The sequence below is a fragment of the Chamaea fasciata genome, unplaced genomic scaffold, assembly GCF_029207755.1.
Source record: "Chamaea fasciata isolate MVZ Bird 193981 ecotype frontalis unplaced genomic scaffold, bChaFas1.0.hap1 SCAF_1, whole genome shotgun sequence".
Lineage (NCBI taxonomy): Eukaryota > Metazoa > Chordata > Aves > Passeriformes > Sylviidae > Chamaea > Chamaea fasciata.
In genome coordinates, this window is record NW_027094086.1 from 48,320,106 (window position 1) to 48,338,107 (window position 18,002).

The window sequence follows — 18,002 nt, forward strand, 5'->3', positions numbered from 1 at the left end:
GTATTCAAAACAAGGTAAGCATTATCTGTGAGGCATGTAGACATGGAGGAAATAGGTTTTCTTTTCCAAAGCTACTGAATATCAATAACTGGGGGGAGTCTAGGATAGCAGAGGGGGTAGGGTTGAGGGGTTTGGGGACCCTGCCTCCCCAGTCTCTACAGTTCTTATGCAGATGGGAGAAGGCAGGGAGATACAAATTTCCTTCATTTTTCTTGCTGGAATGAGTTTTCTTACTGGAAGTAAATTTTCTTACTGGAATGAGTTCTGCTAACATGCTTTTCTTCCAGTTGATATCAGTAGTTCAGTGATCCTTCAGTATTTTGAAGCTATTCTATGTGGGGAAATGATTCCATATTCCTGACTGTAGTCCGTTTCTAAATATTGACTGCTGTAAGGCTAATGTGGGAATGCCTAATTACAATGCCTTGCTAGGCTGTCAGTCCCATTGTGATTCTACATAGCAAAGCATATGTACAATAACTTTTATACATTTGAATGCATTTCAGAGCTTGCTGGGATATACTTCACATAGGGTTATTCCTGAAGGACAAAAGGAACCAGGTCCTCAGGACATAAACAGTTGTGGAGAATGTTTCAGAAAATTTTACCTTCATGCTTTGAAGTTTTCAGTGCTACTATTACCTGGCTTTGTAATCTTTAATTTTAGAAACCATTCTCAGTTAGCTGGAAGGGCTTTTAAAATCAACAGTCCACATTAGGCAGAATGCTAATTTTTCTTGTGGCCCTTTTTTTTGTATCATGCTACATTATTTCAGTAGTTTAATGGTGGGAAAATATGATATTCCCTTTCTCTCTGGATAATTTTTCACTGAAAATTTGAGTAAAACACTTGTCTCTTATTCTTTATATCTAGTTGATTCTTCCTGCATTCCTTATTTAATTATCTCCTATGCTTATCTTCTGTGAGTAATGGGACACCCATGTAGCTTTGCTTGCTCTTGTGCTCTCTCTCCTTTTTTTGTTTCTGTGGAAAATGTGGATCTGATTTGTTTTACTTCCTGCATCTTCCTGCTGAGTATTTTCATACAGCCCCTCTGAATGTTAAATCATGTTTACATTGAAAATCTCTTAATTTAAACTGTAATGTATTTTCAAAGCACAGTCTTTCCTGCCTGGCTCTTTGCAAACTGTTTATGTACATTGTTAGATGTTGGCATCAAGGAAAACAGCTTTACTTTTACTGTGCAGTAACTGTGTAATCAGATGTTGGCTTGTGATGAAGCATGAATTAAATGCTTATATCTTCATTTTATTTAGCTGTGCTTTTTATTCTGCTTTGCTGAATAGGTAATTGCCCATTACTGCATGTAGTACATCTTCCTTTCTAGTAGCAGTTTGCTTTTGTGCTGTTCTGCTTTATTATTATAAACACACAAAATTATTAAATATGCATTTTTTAAAACCAGAATCAAGACTTGAAGGTTGGCTTTCAGTACCAAACAAGGGAAATATAAGGCGGCATGGCTGGAAGAAACAGGTACAAATGCCTTTTTTCTTTATTCCTCAATTTCCTTGTAAAGGTTTCTAGGCATGTGGTGAATTGGTTTTACAACACATATTTAAGAAACAAATGAAATAATTAAGAGTAATTTAGTGTATGTACATTATTGAAGATAAAAATATCCAGGAAAATTCAAGTTCAGTGTGAAATCTTTAGTAGTGACATTGTGCAAATTTACAGCAGGGGAGGAAATGCTTTACAGTGAGCATCTTGGGACCATTAAAAATCACATTTCTTCTTTGAGTAAGTGCCTTTATAATTCTGTTACTGAAAAAGAACCTCTTTGTGCAACTTGGCAAAACAGAATAGGGAATAGCACACTTAAATGTTCTGAAGGTCATGGAAGAGTGCATCACACTGTAACTTGCCACACATGATTTCCAAGGATGTTTCTGTCTCCCTTACCTTTGAAATGGTTGGTTTCTCTTTTAAAGAACTGATTTACTCTCAGAAACAGGATCTCTCTGCTGGAATTTCCACTCCAAACAAAGCAGTCTTGTTTTGCCTCTGCAAAGGTTATGATCTGCTTCTTTGACATATCCAATGTTCTAATCGAGATACTTAGAATCAGTTTCTGATTATCTTTTCTGGCTTTTCAGTTCTCCCCTTTGAACATCTTTTAGTACAACTAAATACAAAAGTGAACATGGTCTCTAGAATTTTTTAAATTTTAAAAGCTAATTGTATGAAACAGTTTATTTTCCTTCATCTTCCTTATATTCAAAGACTGCTGCTGGAAATTACTGAGTTATTAATGACCCTTTAGAATTAACTTTCTGATTCCTGTTGGAAGGTATTTCTCAAATGCTCCTATTTACATTCACATTCTACAACAGCTGGAAGTGATTCCTATAAAATTTAAAGGAGAAGGGATTCATTCCTGTCAAAGAAGTACTTCAGTGTTTGTATTGGGCCTTTAGCTGCTGTCCTCCTCCTTTGAAGTACTGCTGTTTTCAGTGGGCTTCCATGGCTGCCTTCATACACTCCAGGTGTTTGAGTTCCCGACCTGCCTATTTTTGCATCAATATCAGATCTTGGTGATTTGACTGTAAGTTAAAACCACCACCTATTCTGGCTTGCTGAGAGTGAGTGGTAAGTTCTGCCTTAATGGCCAGTCACCTTCCCCCTGCCCCTTCGAGTAGGGGAGGAACAAAAGCAGAATTTATGGATTGAGTTAACAATTTACTAAAAACACAAAGCAAGACTAAGAAAAGCACAATAAAACTAGCAATATTAATAGCAAAAGTATACAGAAAGAGAAGGTGCTTTACCCACGAAAAAGGTGTTCACCACCAGGAACAAAACCAAATGGCAAATGCTTCCTGTACATCTGTTTGATTGCCAAGGCTGTTTGAATCCTTTTGTTATAGAATTGACTGTGCCTTGCACAAATCAGGTAGTTCTGTTCTGTTCTGGATTATATAACATACTGTGTCATTTTTCTGTCAGAATGCTTCTAGCACCCTTTTATGGTTGTTTTGTGAAAATGGAGATTCTTTTTTGCCTTCTCTGGCGACTGAAATTTAAAACTCCTGATAAATGCAGCTTCTTCAGCGGAAGACTATCAGAATTTTTTCAGGCATGCCCAGTTATAGGGATATTTATTTGCCTCAAGATATTTTAGGCAGTTAATCCATTCACACTTTCCTACTATGAATGCGCTCACACTTTGGAGGAATTTGAGCTGCCGATGGATGGCTCAGTCATGAAATAAATTGGACTGATAAGGTTCATGAACTAGCTGAGGTTCATATCAGTGAGACACAGTAGTGGGGGACTATGTTCACTCACATGTGCATTCTGTTGGCTGAAGTGTACTGTAGCTGAAGCAAGCTGGCAGGCAGTCAGCCTCCTCAGGTGCTTCTCTTCCAAATTCTTCTGCAGTTTCTGTTTTGTGAAGGTGGGAGGTAATATGCAACCTCTAATATAGGTATGCCGAGATTAATTTAAAGGAAAAGCAAAATGACATTAGGAGTGTAATTGGATTGATGCCTGAGTTGTTATAGCTTGAGCTGCTGCATTTCTGAATGAAATGTCAGTAGCACTGATGTTTAAGCCTCATTCCCTCTGAGTTACTTAAACTAAGTTAGAAAGGGGTGAGTGTGGAAAACTTACTTGAAAATAAACACTTCAGTTATACTCAAAGCTAACACTCAAATGGGTTTCCCTTGTTTTTATCTGGAGCTTCATTTCATCCCAAATTAAGATGATAAAATATGCTTCAAAAACCACTGTAGAACAGAACTGCTGTCGAAAATTTTTTTTATATTCACAAGAGGTTATTGATACTGTTGTATATAATTTTTTTTGTGAGGTTAAGCTGTTCTTTCACCAAGGCTTATATATAGTGTGATCGTTGAATTCCCTTACAGTCAGAATTTGCATTTGTGATCGTTGTAATTTAAGGGCTTGCTCTTATATCTGAAAGGCAAAGATGCACACTTCAAAGATGAAAAAGGCATTAGTTTTCTATTGGAGTGGATAAAGGAATTGAATTACAGTCTTTGTCTTCATTGGGAAAAATCACAGGAGGCTCACACACAGCTTAGTACTTAATCAAGCTGATCAGGCTTTCTATTAAGGAATTGTGACAAAATGCCCCTTCATGACTTTTTTTTAGATGTATTTCAGTAATTGAGATTTACAACTGTAGCTCACACCTTGCACAGGACATTTTAAAAATGCTGCTGTATAAACTTAAGGTGGTTTTCATACTCAGGTTTTGAGGTCAGCTTCAAGTCCTATGTAAAATGAGGTTGAAACCTCCCCTTGTAGAAGGAGTATACATTTATTCAAGTTGTCAGTATCTGCATTATGCAGAAATCCATCCAGTTACCTGCCAGTACTTGCAAGTCAAGATTAACTATTGGTGTATTCACTCTCATGCTTTTCTGTCCTTTCCCCTCCTTCTGAGTTATATGTGAATCTGGAGATCAGTATGGACAGAGCTGCCAGTTTACCTCCTTTTAATTCTCTTTAGCGTCTCATATCTTTCAGTTCCTTCTAAAAGATTTGAAACTGCAGGGGAAGGAACAGCCACAGCTGTTACTGATCTTATGCTTGTGGACAGTTCCAGCAAAGATGTGGAACTAGCAACTCCCGGTGAAGAGCAGCAGGCAGTGAATTCCAGTCTTGAACTCACTGGGAAGTGCTTAGGTTAGAGGAGTTTGATCTTAACTATCTCAGTGTATTTGTAGGCACCAGACCTCTGTTTCTGTTGATTCATTTTGGTTCTTTATTTTACCGGTCCATTAAATTGGAAGTGTAGGAGATAGCAGGAGCCATGGAACTCTGTTTTTAGCCTACCAGCAGTTTGGTGTGAAGTACCAGTGAGTCCTGCAGGCCTGTAGAGCTAGAGAATTTTTTTACATTATCAGTAAGTGATAACTTTTGCACTGTGTCACTCACAGTGATACAGTAAATTTCATAGTAACCTGCCAGGAGCAACTGAAATTTGTGAGTTGGTGTACAGATGGACTTGCAGAGTCATCACAAGCATTTTAGAGTGATCCAGTGACAACGTAGTCACTGCAACTGTAGCATTGCAGAGCTGTCCATAGTGTAGCTGCCTTCAGGATGATTAATTATCTCCTGATGTTAATTTGAAACCTTTAATTTACTCTGGCTTTTTATGTGCATGTGGGAGTATATTAGGATAAATAATTGCTTTTAAAAATGTAATTTCAACTGTTCTTCCCTTTCTTTCCACAGTATGTTGTGGTGAGCAGTAAAAAGATACTGTTCTACAATGATGAAAAAGACAAGGACCAGTCTAATCCATCTATGGTACTAGATATAGAGTAAGTAAAGTTATTGCCAGTTTTGGATACAAATTGACAAAAGAGTGTTGTGTGTGAAATAGCAGATAGCAAATCCAGGAGCTTGAAATAAAAATTCCATAAATAATTTTTAATTTCCCATACTAGTTGGCAAATGTCTGTCTATCTGTATTTCAGCATACCATTAACAGAACTTTGACAGTACTTTTTCTTTGTCCTATGGTTGCTAAAAGTGAAAAAGAGAAAGGATCATTGCTGTTCTAGTCCAAAGCATTTCTAACTTTTCCAGCTGTTTTGTGTTTAAAGTGATAACATATATTAATTGTGATTCCTTTACATAGGTTATACATGAGGAAAATTGTTGTCAAATATTACTGAAGCCCCTCTCTGGTACATGACTGTGATGTTTGAACAGCTGATTGACATTATGGGATCTTACAGAATAGTAATTGGAAAAAGGTTTTGGAATTCCTGAATAGATGTATCAGGGATTAACAAATACAGTGGTCTGGAAGGAATCTCAGACTCAGGAAGTGCTTAGGCTGCCAATTGCTTATAACCAGGAAAAGAGTTATTTTCTCTTTGAACTGTTTTGTACTCTCTTTTCATAAACATCTGCTACAGCTACTGTTGAAAACAGGATGTTGGGAGAGATGGACTTAGAGTCTTGACCCAATATAAGATGATATTTGTTCAATTTAAATAGTATTTTCAACAGCATTTGCCCAGATTTTCTTTTGTGATGTTTTGGCATAGATTGTTCATCAAGTCATAACATGATTTAGTAAAAAAAAACTACTGGATAGTATTCTACTTAATATGGTTACTTCCATCCAGGTTTTCACTAAGCTTTTCTAGCAATAATGCTAGACTTCTTAGTGTTTTGAGGAAGTATTTGAAAGCCCTTATCTTAAGTAAATTTACCGTGATGGATCTTGAATCCATTGTAAGATAACCCTCATTTCATGCTGTGAAATACTTTGGTCTTGCTTGGGTAGACAAAATCTTTATGGTGTATGAATTAGTTCGTAAAATCATAGTGCAGTGTTGAAGTAGGTCGTGTTGCTTGCATAATTTCTAAGAACTTCAAAGCAGTTTTATAATGGTTCTGAATCTTACATAACATTTTAGAATTTTCTGATTCATGTTTCTTCTAATCTAGTAAGCTGTTTCATGTCCGGCCTGTAACTCAAGGAGATGTATATAGAGCTGAAACTGAAGAAATTCCTAAAATATTCCAGGTAAAAAGAAGTATATTCTCCTGTCTATTTAACTCTCTTGAAAAAGTGGTGGCTTCTGTCAAGAGGATGTAAGAGTACTTAGTGCTTCAACAGTAACACAGCAGTGTTCTTTTTCAGATTCTCTATGCTAATGAGGGGGAATGCAGGAAGGATTTGGAGGTAGAACCAGTACAGCCTGCAGAGAAGACAAATTTTCTAAATCACAAAGGCCATGAATTTATTCCCACGTTATACCACTTTCCGGCCAACTGTGAGGCCTGTGCCAAACCTCTCTGGCATGTCTTTAAACCCCCTGCTGCCCTAGAATGTCGAAGATGCCATGTGAAGTGCCACAGAGACCACTTGGATAAAAAGGAGGAATTAATTGCACCATGCAAAGGTATACTCATGTTTTTTTTCTGTTCTGTGTTCTGCATGTGGTTAAGCCAAACCGGCTAAACTACTGAAGGTGAATAAAAGCATTTCAGTTTAATTTTAAACCTAAAACTAAAGTTCCATGATTCTAGATATGAAAGTTGCTGTTAAAGCTATAGGCTGTTACACTGCTTATGAACAGGCAGCTGTGGCAAACCTTTGTAGGGAAGCCTATGGTGCTGTAACTGATGGAGCTCTGCTGAGGACCCTGAGAGCACAAGGTTCCCTGGAGGTTTATGCCCAAGTACTGGGCAGCTCCTTGGTGCCCACACCATTCCCTCTGCACTTATACCTGACCCATGATAGGGACAGTTGCAGTGGCTGTATCGGCAAACTCTGCTAAGACCTTGCAGAGGGGTTCTTCAGCCACCTCACAGACTGGAGTAGAAGTTTCTTCCCTGTGCTGCTGTGAAGTGGAGCATTCAGGGTATGTACTCTGGAACTTGGCCAGAAGGCACCCACACAACTTGCCAGCTTATTAATATTGTAATTAGTGTAAGTTTCTCATTTCTTGAATATTCATGTTAGACTTGAGAATCATAATGCAGAATGGCAAATCGTGAAAAACATTATATTCATGATCTTCCCTACTGTTTGTTGTCTTGCAAAAATCTATAAACAAATCCCATACAAGAATGTATAGAGGTGCCATTGTTCCTTCCAGTGGCACAGTTGGTGTCTCTGATAAGGAGCCCTGGTTTTCACTGAATCATGTTCCTCCTTTTTCCTTGTAGTGAGTTATGATGTAACTTCAGCAAGAGATATGCTCTTGTTGGCATCCTGTCAAGATGAACAGAAGAAGTGGGTGACACATTTAGTAAAGAAGATCCCTAAGACTCCACCATCTTCTTTTGTTCGTGCTTCTCCTAGAACTTTGTCTACAAGATCCTCAGCAAACCAGTCATTCCGAAAAGTTGTGAAAAATACTTCTGGAAAAACTAGGTGAGAAATAAGCTACAAAAACTACAGATCTTCTTGGCTAAAAACCTCTCTGTTTATAAGTCCTATTTCATGTGAAAATGTGAAAAAGTTCCCTAGTTATGGCTGTTGGACTGCTGATCTAAATCTTTGCTCAAATCCCAAAGGAGGGAGCAGAATTCTCCTGTTATTATGGTAAATTTTTCAGTTCTTCACATTTGGTAAGGGTACCATGGAAGGTGGTATCTGGCCTCCCAGTGCTTGGGAGGGAGCTGGTTGCATTTTTTTTTCCTGTTTAAAGGCAAGGCTCAGTGAATATGTCAGTAATTGCATTAAGCAGCAAGGGTGATCCACAGTCATCCCATCAATGGATTGACTGAGAGCTTGTGTATGCTAGAATTCTTCTGTGAATGGTGCTGAAGTGAGGAACTTACAGATTCTATCTGTTGTTTGGCCACTTTTTTAATGCTTAGATTACTGTAATCTGATTTTAACCTTTATTAGCTTCCTGATACAGTATGTGTGTTGTTTTCTCCCCACATAACTTGAATTGACAGTATGGAGTAGAAACTAGTATCTCTATAAGGAAAGAGTCTTCCTAGATTGGCAAGGCTACCAAACATTCCTGGCATAAAATGCAATAAAAGCAGACTTTTGCGTATAAGAAGACATGAGGTATATCATGAAACATCCTCCTTGAAGAAAACAGAAGAGAAAAAATAGGAAAGACAAAAAGGGCATTGGTTTTCTTGTCCCCAGGACTTCCATCCTAAAACATAAGTGATCGATCATAGAATGGTTTGGCCTGGAAGGGACCTTAAAGATCATCTAGTTCCAACCCACTCTGCCAGGGTGGATCAGGTTGCTCAGTGAAGTGCTGTATGTTTTGTATGATACATTTATATCAATGATAATCAGGATTTTAAAAACCAGTTACTAAAGGCAGACAAGGATACCAGAACTGGTTAAAGAGACGTGTGACTGATTAGTAAGATTTTTCAGTGAATCTTGGACCACTTAAGACTGAAAGGAAAAGTCTATCATGCTGCTACTTAGAAGCATTTGGTAGAAAAACCTCCAGAACTGATGATGTAAAAATCATTAATACCATTTTAGAAGAATTTTAAAAATGTGACACTGCATAATGTTAGTCAATACTCTCACCAAAAGAGGTGTTAAATTAAGGATCTTTGGAAGAGGAGGTGCTCTTGGACAGTAAAAAAAAAAAAAAAAAAAAGAAAACAAAACAGAACAACTAATTTCTCCTAAACCAACCTACTAACCAACTAGCCAGTGGGGTTGGAAATAATTATTTTCATGTGTCATTTACTTGCATCTTTGAGATATGGTAATTGGATAATCTAGAACAATACCTGAAAGATACTGATAGTACGTTTTAAAAATCATCCTCTGTTCTTGCATGTACAGATTCTTTCCTCCCTCCTGCTGATCCTTGCCTTGGTCAGGATAGTGCATACTTCTTTATTTCACATTTAGATATTTAGAGTTGTAGACTTTCTCTTCCGAAAGACTCTTTGAATTGCATTCTGAGTATGCTCTCCATTTATCCCTGTGAGGTCCTCTGGTAGCTGTAATTACTAGCTTTCATGCATACTCTTATGGGAGAAAAATCCATTTTCTTAAATCAATTAATTGATTCTTTCTCACTCAGTCTTAATAGAAGTGCTGGTTTGGAGTTGCCTTTAGCAAGGACAATTGTGCAGCTAATCTGTTATAGAAAAGAAACAGATTTGGCTATTTGAAAGTTTACAGTAGCTCTTAAAGGCAAGGGCATGTTTGGGGACATCACTTACCCAGACTATTGCTGTAATTAATCCTAGTGCCATTGTCCTGTTGAGTGTGTTACAGAATCACAGAAATGCACAAGTTTGAAATGGAACATTTTTGAAAAGTGAGAAACACCATTATTAAAGTTCTGTTCTAAAGATCCTAAAGATGCAATGGAGTCTAATAGCTCACCAGCACCCAAAGGAGGACAGCTGCACATTCCCGAGCTTTATCTTGTGTCAGTTCATGCTTCACAGATTACCAGAACGAACTGATCTATTTTTCAGCAGAAAATTAATCCAGGAATGTTTTGCCTAAAGGAAAGCAAAAAAACCTAAAGCAGGACGACAAAAACAATCCAACCCTTACTCCACAGAAGAAAAGCTTGTGATTTTCTGTTGGGTTCAGAAGTTGCAGTGGTTTGGGGGAGAGCATCAAGAATGAAAGGAGGAAGGATGGTGGCGATGTTCTTGCACAAGTGAATGTCAGGTCAGATCAGCTGTTCCAAATATTGCAGCCTTGCATTTTCTCCATCTGCCCTGGTGTACAACCTCTGGTCACACCTTTCTCCACCACCCAAGAGGATCTTCCAAGTTTTTGGGAAGAAATAAAGCTCTTAGGTTTTCTGTCAATTCAGAAGCTAATGCCTGCATGATATCTTATATCTTTAGCTTCTTGAATTTATCTGACAAGCTGTGACATGGATCAAACAGTTAACATTTACATTACTCTTCTGGACTGACCACAAATCCATCATTAAACTCGATGACATAACTGGTATCTTGCTTCTTGATGTGTCAAAATACTGACAGAGCTTCTTAGAACATGTAATTAATTATAAGAAACTCTGTTTTAATGCTGCATATTATAATCACTGATTGTGGAGAATGAGCATAAGGCACTTAGAGAGGCACAGCACTTGAGCAGCAGGAGTGCTGGGTATGTATGTGCTCCTGCCTGTCATGCTGCCTGGAAACGTCTGCAAGAAGCAGGTGGGGGCCCTTGCACCTCCCTGATGCTCAAGAAGCTCCTTGGGTGTCTTTGTGATACACTCTGTCCCCATCAGACAGCTGATACAGGGCTGACTGGAGTGTAGTGGGACCTGCATGGCACCTGCAGAGCAATGTGAGCAAACAATGAAAAGATTCAGAGTTCACTGAGCAAAGAAGCATTAGAAAAAGGCCAGATTGGAACTCTTCATTCTGGCAGTTACACTGTGGACATATTTTTGGCTCTCTCAGACAAATTTTTTGTGAGTTGTATCTATGAACTAGACAAGTACTGCTGTGAGGGACTATGCCCAGCCAGTGCCCTGATATATTCTGTCCTGTGTGTTTAAAAAGAAGAGGCAATGGATTTATTTTAGGAAAATTCACTTCTAATGTACCAATGTTCAAATTTAGCTTATTAAATAAATTCACAGCGTAGCTTATGTACTGAACACTTAACTGGTAGCTCAACACAGTAGCTGAGCTCATCTGACAGCCTGTTGCTGCTGTCTTCTTTTCCTTCTTTTCTGTCCTTGGATCCTAGATTAGTGCTCGAAATGATCCATTTTGGACCCTTCCATGAAGGTACACAGTTTAGTTTCCTGACAGAAAGAATGTAGACTAACTGTGCCAAGTTAGTGAGTGGGTCAGTGCACTGAGAAGTGCAGTGATTGCCAAAGCTGAGGACAGGTAAGTAGGAGGATGCGTTCCTGGGGTCAGGAAGGTGATAAAGGAGAGGAACAGCAGGCTCTTTTCCTCTCAGGAGGCAGTCAGTTGTTGGATCAGCCTCTATGAACTCAAGATGTTGCATCCTCCCTCACCGCTTCACATAGATGTGTGAATAAGACAAGCAGCAATGATTTTGATAGGATATACATGTCTAGCTTTTACTAAGTATCTGAAAATTGTTCTCTTGTCAGACAGTATAGCAGAACTTGCTCTCGGTGATGGAGTCCTACCATGTAAGCAGGCATTAACTATTTTGTTGAATGGATACAGACTTGAACACGTGCTTGAAGACATTTCAGTACGTTTCATTCAGGATCTGACCCACCTTTCTTTACAGTTGGTAGGCAGTGCTTCCTTGACTTCATGGAGAGGTGTCTCAGACCCACTGAAAGGAGCTTCACATAAAAAAGTTCATCCTAAGTTCTACTCCTCATTTTAATAACTTACCACTAATGACTATGAATCAGAACTTCATGATGAACTTGCTGGCATTTTCAGTACTGCTTTCAGATCGAAATCGACACTTCATGGCTTACTGCTGATGTATTCACGTTGTATTAGCACAGCTGAAGTCTTTTAATATAGTTGGACTTGGGCACTTGGTCAAGTTAATGCATGTTTGAAGAGGAAAACAACCAACCAGCCAAAATTCCTGTGCATCAGATAAGCTCTGCAACTGCATGTGCGTGCTCTTAGCCTTGAGAGCCTTTTCTTGTCCTGCAAGTGAAAGAGGGTCACCTTGCATTTGCCATGAATACACCCATGATCATTGATCCTTAATTGCTTACTTGTAAAGCTGCAGTAATATTATCATCTCTCTGATCTCTGTGTTTGCTTAATGTTGTTAGAAACTGAGAACAGTTTGTGGAAGATGATGTAGGTATGATGTTAGTATTGTAACTTGTCAGTTGAAAAAAGAATTCTGTTAAAGTATTTTCTTCACTGAGTCTCTTGGCAAACACACGCTAGTGTTACAAAGCTAATTTTTTTATATTTGTTATTAATTGTCTGTTTTCTTCTTTGTTCCAGCTAACCACATGTACAATGCTTAATGGAACCTCATGGGATGCAGTCAGAGAAACAGGGCTTTTTTTAACCACACAGAGCAGTGCAAGACGGGCTGTTGTTCCTTTCAACATAACTATCACAGGCTTCAGGGTTATGATCGCTCTTACTGTCTCCTCCTTGCTTTGGCACAAAAGCACGCTGAGGGTGTTTAATTGCGGGTTTGCCTCAAGGTAGATTAGATTAATTATTACTATGTAATGCAAGTTAAAGAAATAAAGCTTAGCTAGGTGTATAAAAAAGGTGCTGCCTTTTTGGATTTTTTTTAAAAAGCCAACATTGTTCATACCAGTGAAAGAAAAGGACTGTTAACCCTGTGAAGGGGATATTTATGTCAAGATGAGCATATGAAACGGAGTAGAAGAGGAAGGTTTCTCAGTGAGAAGGTTTCTCAGTGAGCAATTGCTTTCAAGACTCTTAAGTTGTGCTCTTGAAGACTGCAGAACTAGCTTAAAATGAAGCCTTATCACTTGAACTTCAGTGCCTTCACTGCAGAGTTCTTTACAACATTAATGCTAACCACCCACTATGGAATGGATCAAAGTGTTAAATATTTTGCATTATGCTTTACAAAATACTGATGCAGCAGGTTTGTAAAGGGGGGAAAACAAGTAATTGCCTTTAATCTATGCATTGTTGCCAAGCCATACTGAATTACTTTATTTTTAGAGGCACTAGAAACTAACAGTAAAAAGAACCACCGAGTTTGGAAGCATATTTTGGGGTACATCATTTCTATTACTGTATAATGTATTGCCTTACAATTTTAAGTCATAACGTACATTAAGTTAACAAACATTTAAGAAATATATGCACTGTTTGAACTGTAAATTATTCTTAGAACACTTTTACTTGGTTTTACTTTGTTCTTTTAGTGCCTTAATTTGAGATAATTGTATTATTGCCATGTCGATAAATGTAGAAACCTAAAACTAAACAAAAGAAACCTCTAAAAAACTATTGCATATCAGTAGTTTTTACTGAATTTTAATTGGTTGAAGTATTGTAGATGCTAGATGCATTTCTAAATTAAGAGTGAGAATCTTTGAGTGAGAATTCCTCTTACAAAGAAAGACTGATTCTTGTTCATAAGACAGGAGATGTGTAGGCAATGCAAAAAAAAAAAAAAAAAAGCAAAAGCTCTGGGTAAATGCTGTCAGACTCTTGCTTTGTAGCAGGAATACATTCATGATATGGGCAGTATGGTTTTATTTTATTTTATTTTTTAACCAAATACCTCCTCAGTAATTTATAAAGGCTTTGCAGTTGTGTATTATATAAGAAGCACTGGAATACTGATTCGTCCTTAGGACGATTTGCATGTTTCAAGTGATATTGAAAAGCCGCACTGATGGATATGTAATAATAAACATATCTGTTATTAATATAGTAATGACTCTGTGCTCATTTAATGAGAAATAAAGTAATTTATGGAAAGACCCTTTTGAAAATGACTGGCATGGTGTTTTCTCCTGACTGCAGCCTATACATCTTTCTAAGCATTCAGACATTGCAACAGTTTCTGAGTACAAGGTGCATTTGCAACATAATGCCCAGGGCAGTCTGAATTTTTTTATGTGTGTGTGCTTTTTTTTTTTTTTTTTAACTATTCCACATGAATAAGTAAACACCATATTAAATAATGTTTTCATTTCCTTATTCTCATGGCCTGCTGTAGTAGCCTAATTTATATTTATTATTCAACCACCACCCTGAGCTGGCTGTGTGACTGCTTCGTCCTTCATGATGCAGGTTTGGTGTTTCAGAAATTCCACTTACTTGTGGGAGGGAACACTGTTCAAAAAACAAGGCAGTTTTGTTGGTGGGGGGTACTGGGGGCTTATTTGGGCCTTTTTGGAACAGCCTGTACATCCCATGAAGCTAGCTGTCCATAAATCTCCCTGGATAGTCCACCAAGGGCTGCAGAACAATAGAGCAGTAAGGCCAAATTACATGTGAATGACTGTATGTCCTTTGAAGGTCACAGAGCTGGGAAGTACAGATAAATAGACGCCATTTATGTAACTTCAGCAAGTTCCTCTGTGTTGAGCTTGCTGTATCTGAAGTGGCAGCAGTATCAAAGCTGTGGCTGGAGCACACTGAAGACAACCCTCCAGATCACCAGTCACATTGACTCTGAGCTTGTCAAGCAGTATAAGAGATAATTATGACCTGCTTTAATCTCCTGTCACATACTGGGAAGGAAAAATACAGTAAGGTGACTAAACATATCTTATTTAAATATGTACATTATAATAGGAAATTTGGAGCATTTGGAAAGGCCTATGGTCTCTCCAGACTCAGATTCGGTTGTGGATTGCGTTTCTGCTTTCCTTTATGTGTAACTGGCTACCTCTGCAGGCTCAAAACCTTTTGCTTGAGTAATTTATTAAAAAAAAAGTAGTATCTTGTACTATCATATTTCATGAATCTGAAAAATAGCATAAGCCCTGTTATGAATAGCTAATGACTAAATGGGAAGAGGGATTGTGGAAAAATGGTTTTTGCTCTACAGATTGGCACCTGCTGTCATTTCCGGGGTTTTTTAGTAATGCTAAAGTTCTGCAGTTTTTTTTTAAAATGCTGATTTTGCTTGGGAAAGCAGCAGCGAACATAATGAAGTGTAAAATTACATTGACTTGTGTGTCTGGGATAAATTGCAACTAAAATGCTGTAATAATAAAGTCTAGACGTGCAAATTACAGTTTGTGTGTTCTGGTACACTGATGTTGGCACTTGTTTACTGTAAGTAAGGTAAGCCTATCTACAGGAGTAGCTACACTTTGAATAAAAAAAGCAGCCAAACATTTCTGCTGTTAAGAAAAGTAATGCTTACAATCTCAACTGAAAGTCATCAAGTGATACGAAACATTTAAACTGTGAAGAGCCAGCATAAATCACCCTGTCTGCCTTTATACTCGTGAAGTTGTAATTTTACATGCTCCTTGAGAAATCAAGAAGTTCAGATTCTTACATGATCCTTTTTTTGTTGATTTGCCTCCACCTTTTCATTTTTTTTATGACTGTGTTAGGTTCACTGACATTGGTAGAATGTGAAAAATCTGCTTCTCTCTTCAAGCCTCCTTATTCCTGCTGAAGGCAACAGGAAAGAAAATGGAAAGAGTAGCTAACTGTGGCAAAACTGCCTGGTAAAAAAAGGATACAGCCTCCTCCACAGGTGGGATTTTCCGACAGCACCCACTGAGGCAGTAGCCACAAGCAAATTGGGAATTGTGCAGTGAGAGGAGGAGGCAGCAGCTGAGCTTCCCTCTGAGCTGGTGAACTCTGCTGGGATTTTTAAAATATACTAATTACAAATATGGAAAAAAATGCAGGTAGAGTTTCGTTCCTATTCCTTCCCCTGGCTGTACACTTGTGACCCAGAATGTAAAATGTTTGAAACTGCTCAAAAGTAAGAGGTAACACAAAACCAGGAGGGTGTTGGTACTTTAAACATCTCCTGGATTGCTACATTTTCTTTACTGAAGATACATAGAAGATACACTGGAGTGTGGATGCTTCATCCCGGTAAGTGTTCAGGGCCAGGTTCGATGGGGCCCTGGGCAACCTGATCTAGTAAATGGCATCCCTGCCCATGGTCCTTGCCAACCCAAACCACTCTCTGATAGACAGGTTCCCAAGAACATTATGTTCCCTGGAGAAAATAAAATACATGTTAATAAATGCACCTGCCAATATATTGAATGAGGGTAACTCATCTTGAGCTATAACGAAACAAGAAATGTAAATGCAATATTTTAAGTCCTGAGTCTCTGTTATTTAAAGTGAATCTTTGTTCTACCCCAGTCATCACACAGGTGCCTAAAGCATGCCTTGCCCAGGGGTTTGGTTTCCTTCCCCTCCACCTTCTGCAGTATTGCAGCATCTGCTTGTACCGAGGGTTCACCTACCATTTGTGCTCCTCAGAACCAGGCCACGGGAGCTTTCACAGCATTAACAGCCTTTTCTGAACAGATCTGGACTTGCTCTGAGCCATCTTCCAGCACTCATAAATCCTGCCAGGCCTGTGGGCCTACGTGCACCATGGTGCTGACAACACAGCTGCAGCTTTTGGATCCAGGCTGACCTGTATCCATCCAGCTCAGGATGGGATGGAGCCCTGCTCAGGTGGCCCTGTCACAGGCTAGAGACACAGCCAGGGTAAGCACTTCCAGTGTCCCCATGCCCCCACCCAAGGTTCCCCTGGGGCCTGTCTTTACTAAGAAAAAAAGATGCATTTAATAGTGTTCAACCAATCTTTTACAATTTTAATGTCCTCAAGTTCATATTTATACATCAAGTTGCACTCTTTGTCTTCTGATATCAACACTCGTTATGTCAGTTTGTGTGAGATTCAGGAAAAGCAGCATCTATTGATCCCCTTTAGGAAAAAGGCACACGGCTGTTACTGCAGGAAGAGGCCTACATGGTCTCAGAGGAAAAAAGAGGGACATAGTAGTTCTTCACCTTGCAGAGATCGAGATGGTTTTTCCTGCAGATATAAATCCCGTTTCTTCTCTTTCAGCACAGCACCCTCTAGTGCCTTGCATGGTCTGTGCGTGGTCTGAGTCCGGAGCAGCTAAGGGTTACTCTAAAGGGAAAGTTTCAGTGCAGTTTCACACCGTAGAGAATTCCACTTCCCTTTAGCTGGCACGAGAAAACGTGACTCTACATATGTCACTTTTGGTTTAAAGAGCAAAACGTTCGACTGGAGATATCCCATGTGCAAATTCACAGGCAGGCAGCTGGGATCTGCTCTCTCTTGAATCGAGGGTCTGCAGGATCTTACTGTAGAACTGGATCAAAAGCTATTCTAGAAAGCTTCTTTCAGCAAGTCCAAGTAACAAAAGATTCATCATTTTTGCTGGTCAATTTTAACACTTAAATCACTTTAGTAATTGTAAACTCCATCTTAATACAAGATCCAGTATAATCCAGCAAAATTTCAGCATTGACACCCTTTGAAGCTTCTCTGTGAAATGTAATCCTTGCTCCTTGAAACCTCCTTGTCCCATCCAGGAGCCTACATAGGACAATAAAGCCAACTTTTGCTCTTCTTCTCCATGGCAAACTGAAAAGACAGAAATTCTAAGCCTTTCACCTTAAGGATTACGTTCAAACCCTGGATTATTTTAATGGCCATTTTATATTTCATTCTTCTACTGTTTGGAACTGAAAAATCACATTTGGGGAACAGCAAGGAAAAAATCCTTCTTGTTTAGGATATCAGCTCTTTGGCAAAAGCATGGCCAAAAGTGCACCTGCCAACAATCAGACAGTGGTATAAGCTGTGGCAGAAGCTCTTCACAGCTGCACCTGTAAGCAGCAAAGGAGTGTTGGGTTTCTAGAGGTGGGAGCTAGGAAGGATCCAAGGAATGGATGTTTCTCGTCTCATTCTCTCCCTTGTATTTTAAAGCACTGCTTTGGTTTCTTTAACCACATCCTAATACCAAGAGCTTTTGTAGAAGTGGTTGAGATTCAGGCCTCCACGTCTACTGGTTTTAATGTTTACAGCTTGGGGTTTATCATGCTGAAGGCTCCTGGCTGTTGCCACAGC

General features: G+C 38.8%; 1 protein-coding gene across 1 annotated transcript in view; it reads left to right on the forward strand.

Annotated features, from left to right (window-relative positions):
• The window catches only part of ROCK1 (Rho associated coiled-coil containing protein kinase 1), an 83,336-nt gene extending 69,451 nt beyond the window's left edge, over nucleotides 1–13,885 (forward strand). Inside the window, exons 28-33 of the mRNA XM_066182634.1 lie at nucleotides 1,428–1,498; nucleotides 5,234–5,322; nucleotides 6,464–6,542; nucleotides 6,660–6,921; nucleotides 7,691–7,898; nucleotides 12,410–13,885. Of these exons, the coding sequence (XP_066038731.1) occupies nucleotides 1,428–1,498; nucleotides 5,234–5,322; nucleotides 6,464–6,542; nucleotides 6,660–6,921; nucleotides 7,691–7,898; nucleotides 12,410–12,413 (713 nt within the window). The 3' untranslated portion in view covers nucleotides 12,414–13,885. The remainder of the gene's footprint in view (nucleotides 1–1,427; nucleotides 1,499–5,233; nucleotides 5,323–6,463; nucleotides 6,543–6,659; nucleotides 6,922–7,690; nucleotides 7,899–12,409) is intronic.
• The last annotated feature ends 4,117 nt before the right edge of the window (nucleotides 13,886–18,002 follow it).